Source organism: Dermatophagoides pteronyssinus, unplaced genomic scaffold, assembly GCF_027571235.1.
Source record: "Dermatophagoides pteronyssinus isolate colony J.1.1.1.1 unplaced genomic scaffold, Derpt_VIB-CSIC_2022.12 sq0047, whole genome shotgun sequence".
NCBI lineage: Eukaryota > Metazoa > Arthropoda > Arachnida > Sarcoptiformes > Pyroglyphidae > Dermatophagoides > Dermatophagoides pteronyssinus.
This window is the reverse complement of record NW_027461570.1, coordinates 164,637-172,575: the sequence shown is the minus strand read 5'-3', so window position 1 is coordinate 172,575 and position 7,939 is coordinate 164,637. Positions and strand designations below refer to the sequence as shown.

Sequence of the window (7,939 nt, the reverse complement as noted above, 5' to 3'; positions counted from 1 at the left end):
TCGAACGAAACAAAACAAAAACAAAAACAATTCCATTTCCTTTGAAATCAACGCCATCTAATGGATTTGAATACAAATAGAAAAAAACCCGAATGGAAAAGAATTCGGAAAATTTTTTTATCAGCCATAATATATTTTAGTTTATAAATCATATTTCATTATCATTAATAAATAAATCAAAATATGATCTTCAAATAAAACGAAAAATGCCGCCAAAAAAAAAGTGAAAATTTTTGTTGAAATGTAAGATGTTTATCAACAAAAAAAGTGAGTGATTTTGAAAGATTATAAATTATAATCAAATGGAATAACCTTTTTTGACAGATTTATGTTGGCCAAATTTTCAAATTCTAGATTATAATAATGATGATAATGACAAAGAAACAATGTAGAAAAGAAATTGTTTTTGATCAACATTCATTTGTTTTTATTCAATCGTTTGATTTCCACCAACAACAAAAAATAAAAAATGATTAATAGTGAAAAAGAAGATAATAATGGTGACAAACGAATTGCCATCAATGATAATTCAACAATTGATTTTGATAATGATGATGATAATCATATTGTCCATTCTCATTCAAATTGTTTCAAATCAATTCGTTCATTTTTAATCAAATTATTTCCCATTTTTGGCTGGTTACCATATTGTTTTCCAACCATTTTGAATGATATTTTGGCCGGAATCTATATCGGTCTTTATCAGATTCCACAATGTAATTTGTTTTGTGTGATTTTGTTTTTTATCTGTGACAAAATTCATGTAAAAATAATTCCAATGTTTTTCTTTCATTAACAGGCATTGCATATTCAATTATAGCTGAATATCCATTATCACATACGATACATACAAATGTGATTGCATCGATTTTATATGCATTAATCGGTGGTAATCGTCGTTTTTCTTATGGAATTTTTTCATTAGTATCAGCCATTTATATCGGTATTATATTAGAACGAATCAAAGATATTGATGATACAGCCGAAAATGTTATTATTGTTGTGACATTTTCAATTGGTATTTGTTGTTTATTGGCTGGTCTATTAAGAATTGGATCGATGGTTCGTTTTATTCCTTATGAAATTTTAAGTGGTTTTCGTGCTGGCCTATACCTGTTATTAATTACATTGCAAATCTGTTCAATGGCTGGTTATTATAGTAAAGATTGTACATTAGGCAATGGAAAATCATTGATGATTATGCCCGATCTATATCGAAATAAATTCTATACAAATCTAACAACCAAACATATTAATTGGAATAGTTGGATTGTATCGATCGGTTGTATAGCATTGTTAACATTATTTCGTTTATTTCATTATTATTGGAATAATATATTCAATTATCGATTGAATTGGTTACGACAAATTGTTCGTCGTATACCGATTGAATTTATATTGATCGCAATCGGTATTATTGTTGCAAATTTTGTTGATGTAAAGAAATATAAAATTTATACAATCGATGGAATCAATTTTGGTAATGAAAGTCTAATCGATATGTCCAACCATTTACAATTGAAATGGCCACCAATTCAACATTATTTGTATCATATATGGTTCGAATTGATTACAGCAACATTATTATTTTTAATCTATATGCATTCATTAGCATTAGATTTTCTTATTCAAGATACTGAAGAAATTTATCAACCAAAATTTACTAAACGAAAACATCGATTAAATCCAAAACAAATGAAATTTTATCGTTTAGGTTGGAAAACCTATAATATGAACAATGAATTATTATACAAAGGTTTTATCGATTTAATTGGATCATTTATTAAATGTTTGCCAAGTGGTCCATCAAAAATACGTAGTGATCGTATGCGTAATGTTGGTGCCTGTACACAGGTAAATGTTTTGTTTTTTTTTCACTGATTGATTTATAATATTTTTTTGTCATATTCTATTTACCTAATTATTTAGATTTCTAGTCTGATTGCAAGTGCTGTCATATTGGCCATTTGGTTAACAACAGAAAAATATTTTGCAAAAATACCAAAATGTATTGTAGCCAGTATTGTTACATTTGATACATTTGTTGCATTGATCAAAGAATTTATTAATGTTAAAAATTTTTGGAAAACATCAATTTTTGATATTATAATATGGATTTTAACATTTATATCATTTATAATGTTGACTATTGAACAATCATTATATTTTTCACTTGGTCTTTCATTAATTGTTTATTGTTTACGATATCAAAATTTTGAATCATTCCGATTTTCGCTTCAAAAAGCATTAATAACCACAACAAATATGGTTGTACTTGTACCAAGAGATTTTCTTTATTCAAAATTTAATGATCTTCATCATCATCACCATCATCATGATGAAGATCATAATGCTGATGATAATGAATGTAATATATTGAAAACGATACCATCATCAACATTAAAAACGATAAATATTTTTCGTATTGATCAACGAATAATGACCATTGCAAATATCGATAGTTTTGTACGTGATGTATGTCGAAAAGTTTCCGATTCAATGATAATAGAATCTAATATGAATATGAGAAAAAGATTAATATTTGATTGTCGATCGATTTCATATCTTGATTGGCCAAGTATACGTGCTGTAAAAGGAACAATAATGAGAATAATACAGGTTAGTGAATCATGGCAACAATCAGCCATGGCCACCACTACGACCAAATCATCATCATCATCATCATTTAATGTGATTAATGATTCAACAATGGAAAATGATCAAAAACAATTGAAAAAAGAACAATATTCATTGGTTGTAATGTTTATATTTCGTACACAATTAGTACAAATTATACATAATGCTGGTGAATTTAGTATACATTTTTATCATTCATTACATCAATCATTACATATTGGATTGAAAGCAGCTATCAATATGGCCATTACTATTCCAACAATAACAAATTCAGATCGTTATGATACATTGGAAACAATCAAACATTTACGAATTAATTCATTAACTGATGAGGAAAAAATACCAACAACAATTATCACTAATAATAATAATAATAATAATCAATCAACAGCCAGTAACAATAATAAAAAACAAAATAGAAAAGAAGAATCGAAAGAGAAAAAATTGAAAAATCTATTCAACAAACGTGTTGTTGAATTGGAAATGCAATCGGTTAATGAAAATGTTTCGAAAATAAACAATGATGATCGATCTAAACAACAATTTGACAATAACAATAAAAACAACAACAATGATAATTCAACTGTACTTCCCATATCGTTTCGACAACAAAATTCTATTGATCAATCTGAACAATCGTCATCATCATCATCATCATCATCAATTCCACCAAGATTTCAAATAATCAATCAACAATCTTTGGAGAAAAATTATGAACTAAAAGATGGTGATAGTCAATCGAAACAAACACCAAAAGCAAATGAATCTATTGTTCATAATAAATTATCAAAATCAGTTTTATCATCAAATATCGCGCCAACACCACCACCACCGCCGCCACCAGAACCAAAATTTACCTATATTCAACCAGGTAATTGGAAAAAACCAAACAAAGAAAACCAGCAATCAAATAATGATGAAATAAACAATCAACAAATTGAAGAAGAAGAATCTACATCATCATTATCAATGTCAGATTTTAAAAAACATTTGGAAAATTTATTCAAATGAATTTTATTACCACCACCATCACCCCCTGTGTAATACAGATTTTTATTTCAATCAATCAAAAAATGATTAACAAACAAACAAATAAGGAAAAAAAAGATTGAGACAATGATTTCAAAAAAAAAAATTACAAAATAAATTATCAACATTGAAGAAGAAAAACAACGACAACAACAACATTGACAAAATAAGAAGAACACATGTCATTTGTTTTATCTTGTCAATTAATTTAAGAAAACACAAAAAATCACAATCACATTTGTCTAATTGAATTGAATTTTTTTATTACCTAATTTATTAATTGACTAATTCCTATAATAACATACAACAGACAAGTAATTCTAACTAACAGAAATCCTAATTGTGAAAACCTAAACTAATAGTAGTAGTGAAAGTATTGAAAAATCAAAATAATAATTTTTTTTCTTTTAATAAATACAACAAAAAAAAAAAAAAAAAAAATGGATTCTATATCTGTGTATAATCTGTGTTCAGATTCAAATCTCCAAATTTAGGAAAAAAATAATAAATTTAATTAATCAATTAATTAATTAATAAGGAAAAAAAATATTCAAATTTTTTTTTCTTGAATGAAAAAACAGGGGTTTGTACCAATCCGATTGATATATTTGTGTGCGGATGCATCCATGGATGTGTGTGTTTGTATATATAGAAAAATATAATCATTTGAATGATGATGAAGATTTAAATTTTTTTTTAAAATAAAAATGTTGATGATGATAATGATTGATTGATGATAACAACAAGAATTTTTTTTTCTTCTTCTTCTTCAGATATCCAATAATTTATTCTTTTTCAACTCATAATAGCTCCTAATGGTCGTCTTGTATATTCATAGACCACATAACTAATTGATACAGCCGGTGCAACTTTCATTATGTTGGCAGTGATACCTCGATATAGGCCTCGAGGTCCTTCATTACGCATTATTGTACGAAACATATCAATCATTGAACTACGATGATGTCCAGTTTCGGATTGCATTCTTGTACGAATCAATGCTAATGGATAGCTTGCAATTTGACCGAATGTTGATGATACAGTACCACAGGTTAGACAAACATAAACAGGTGCATCTTCTAATGAATGACTTTTTAAATACGTTTTTTTCAATGTCTATGTAGGAAAGATTATTTAGTTTTTTTTATTTGAAAAATTTGTAAATTTTTTATTTACCTCATAAATTGTAAGATCAATACCGGCATATGGTATTATACCAATTAGATTGGGAATATAACCACGATAGAAATTTTTAATGCCACCATTTGAATAAATTTTTTGTGCTGCATCAAACAATCCTCTATATTGACCTGTTTGTCGTAAACAAAAACGTGTTTTTAAAACTTCCATTGGATATATCGCAGTTTGTGAAACAGCTCCAGCAATCGAACCAGCTAGAAATCTTTCCATAATTGTTATTTCCGTACCGGCATCACCTGAATGTATCAAACGTTTTAGCTGATCAAAAGCCATAAATTTCATGGCAGTTTCAGGAGCAATTTTTAGAACATTGATTCCATTACCACGCCATAATGATAAAACACCACCTTCTTGTAACATATGTTTGAGACAAACGCCCAGTCCATTGAATTCAGCACCGCGAACCTATGTTATTATACAACAACAATCATCAAATTTTTGAGTGTGAAAAAAAACAACTTTAAGTAACAAACCTGTAGAAATACTTTAAGACGATCAAGAGGCGCTGTAGATGTTCGTGAAACAGCACCGGCAACACCACCAGCCAACATATGTCTCCACCACATACCAGTTTTGATTTCGGTTTCGCTGAAATCTACTGGCATAATACCATCTTCGCCAAAATCGACAAACTATATAAAATAAAAATTACAAATTAACCAAAAAACTGATATTAATTTGAAAAAAAAATTATAAAACACAAACTGTTCCGAAACGCCATGATCGCATTAAATCATGTAAAGAATCTGTTGGATGTAATAAAAGATAATCACGAAATTCCGAAAAATTTAATTCAAATTTATTCGGATTAGATGAATCGGCTTTAATACGGCGAACCAATCGTACAGCTTCCTGTTCATCAACAGTAATACCAGCACGTTTAAATGCCAAAACCAATTCATGAGCATCAAGTTTTCCATCACTATTAATATCAATATCTTTAAATATAACATGTAATTGTTTTTCATTTTCCAAACAATATGATACAAATTCAGCAAAATCAATATCACCATCAAGATTTATATCCGATCGTAATATAAGATGCTATAAGATTTGAATAAGAAGAAACAAACAAAACAAAACAAAACACATTTAGACAATAAATTTGATAATTATCCTCGAAAAAATCATAGGAAAGGAATAGGCTAAAAATAAAATGTTTGTCACGTACACACACACACACAAAAAAAAACATTAAAACATCATAAAACAATTTAAAATTTGGCAAATAATTGAAGAAAAAAAAGAAAAATTCCTTTATTTTTTTTTACCTTAACATTTTCATGTGTAGCTTGGATACCTTTCTGTTCCAAAGCTTGTAAAAGATCATTAAAATCGATGACACCATTACCATCGACATCGATCTCTTTAAATAATCTTTCTAAACGTTGTTTATCCGCCAGTGTTAATTGTTTATATTGTGGACTATGAAAAATGCTAAGATAATTTTCAGATGTAAATGAATCGTCGTCGTAATCTTCAATTTGTTCTTCTTCGTCATTAATCACTTCATCAAAATAGAATCGATGTTGTTGTTGTTGTTCTGATTGATCAATGTCATATTCTTCAGCAGCATTGACCACCAATGTTGATGATTGCTGTTGATCATCAATTTTGTTTGAATATTTTTTATGTATTTTTTCACCAATGTCGTTGTAACTGTTGTTGTTGTATATATCACTGTTTTGTTGTTGTTGTTGTTGTTGATTGCTCGGATACAGCAGCGATTTTGATGTTGTTGATAATGTTGTTGCTGAATTATCGTTGGCCTTCGTGTTTGTTGTTGTTATTGTAGATGCTTTTTGTTGTAAAAAATTTTGTTGTTTATAATTCTTTTGATTATTATTAAAATGTTCAGAATTTGATAAGGAAATATTTTTTAATGAATCATTATTCTGTCTGACTAATAACCGAGTATTTTCATTATTATTATTACTATTTAGATTAATTGATGATGATGATGATTTTCTTTGTTGCACTTGATTATTATGACTAGGTAATATTGATTTAATTGTAAATATTGAAATTGATGGTATTGATAATGATGGTAAAAATAATTGATTTAATCTTGATGTCCAAACATCTAATATATTTAATGAATTTATATTCGACTGATGATGATGATGATGATAATGATGAGGTATTGTTAAAAATTCTTGTTGCCGTTGATTATCATTTAAGGATAATTCTGTTGAAAATGTTCCTGTTGTTGTTGCGGTTGTTGTTTTGTTTATAAATGAAGAAGAAGCTGTCACATATGTACTCGATGTTGAAGTCGTTGTAGTGGTATCATTATTATTATTATTATTACTGTAATTATTATTATTATTATTATTTGATGATGATGAACGTAAAATTTCCATTGTTAATAATGATGAAAAAGGCGAACGGAATATATTAGTAGTGGTAGTATTATCATTATAACCAGAATTCTGATTAAGATTCTGTTCATTCTGTCCCGAATTCATTGATTTTGATGATGATGATGAACAAGTTGCACGCATGATTGGTAAATATGATGTTATTGTTTCAATTGAAATTTGATCTAAATTTTTATAAAAAATTTTCAGCTGTTTTGTATTATTATTATTATTATCATAATCATCACATGGAAACATTTTGGAAACAATAAAATTATTATTATTTTTTGATTTCATCATTTGATTGTAATGATTTATTATTATTTTGGTTACAATGATTTGTTTTTTCAATCAATGTCGTTTCGATAAACATTATATTCAATTATCACGTTGTATTGTTTGTTTGTTTATTGTTGAAAGACCTTTATCGAAAATTGAAAAAATGAATTAATAAATGGGGGAAAATCAATTATCAAATTTTTAGAAAAAACATACTTGCATTAAAATATTAGTCTTTTTTAAATGATTCACATTTGAAAATCGTTGATTTGATAAATTAAACAATGAATAAATATAGTTTGATGAAAATTTGTTTCGTCTAATTCAATAACAAAATCCTAATTAACCAGAATTATCTGTTGAATGAGTTATCATCATATTTTTAGATTACCGAAAACAAAATAAAACAAAAAAATTTTCGGAATGTTTGCCAA

General features: G+C 27.4%; 2 protein-coding genes across 2 annotated transcripts; one reads left to right on the top strand and one right to left on the bottom strand.

Annotated features, from left to right (window-relative positions):
• Positions 1 to 403: 403 nt before the first annotated feature.
• On the top strand, positions 404 to 4,107 carry LOC113798779 (uncharacterized). Its single transcript, XM_027349360.2, has 3 exons — positions 404 to 716; positions 800 to 1,854; positions 1,930 to 4,107. The coding sequence occupies exons 1-3, from the start codon at positions 470 to 472 to the stop codon at positions 3,646 to 3,648; spliced, it is 3,021 nt and encodes a 1,006-aa protein (XP_027205161.2). The 5' UTR covers positions 404 to 469; the 3' UTR covers positions 3,649 to 4,107.
• Positions 4,108 to 4,155: 48 nt separating this feature from the next.
• Positions 4,156 to 7,573, bottom strand: LOC113798781 (mitochondrial adenyl nucleotide antiporter SLC25A24-like). The gene is made up of 5 exons (XM_027349363.2): positions 6,138 to 7,573; positions 5,572 to 5,910; positions 5,340 to 5,498; positions 4,843 to 5,271; positions 4,156 to 4,782 (listed from the first exon to the last, which is right to left on the bottom strand). Exons 1-5 carry the CDS (start codon positions 7,524 to 7,526, stop codon positions 4,462 to 4,464), a joined length of 2,637 nt encoding a protein of 878 aa, XP_027205164.2. The 5' UTR covers positions 7,527 to 7,573; the 3' UTR covers positions 4,156 to 4,461.
• Between the last annotated feature and the right edge of the window lie 366 nt (positions 7,574 to 7,939).

What these genes read in the sequence shown, in the direction of transcription:
- LOC113798779 (XM_027349360.2), top strand. Translation starts at nt 470, where the DNA reads ATGATTAATAGTGAAAAAGAAGATAATAATGGTGACAAACGAATTGCC. An exon ending in TCTTTATCAGATTCCACAAT is followed by an intron (nt 717 to 799) that starts GTAATTTGTTTT and finishes TTTCATTAACAG; the next exon opens with GCATTGCATATTCAATTATA. An exon ending in ATGTTGGTGCCTGTACACAG is followed by an intron (nt 1,855 to 1,929) that starts GTAAATGTTTTG and finishes CTAATTATTTAG; the next exon opens with ATTTCTAGTCTGATTGCAAG.
- LOC113798781 (XM_027349363.2), bottom strand. Translation starts at nt 7,526, where the DNA reads ATGATGAAATCAAAAAATAATAATAATTTTATTGTTTCCAAAATGTTT. An exon ending in CTACACATGAAAATGTTAAG is followed by an intron (nt 5,911 to 6,137) that starts GTAAAAAAAAAT and finishes CAAATCTTATAG; the next exon opens with CATCTTATATTACGATCGGA. An exon ending in TTGATCTTACAATTTATGAG is followed by an intron (nt 4,783 to 4,842) that starts GTAAATAAAAAA and finishes TTTCCTACATAG; the next exon opens with ACATTGAAAAAAACGTATTT.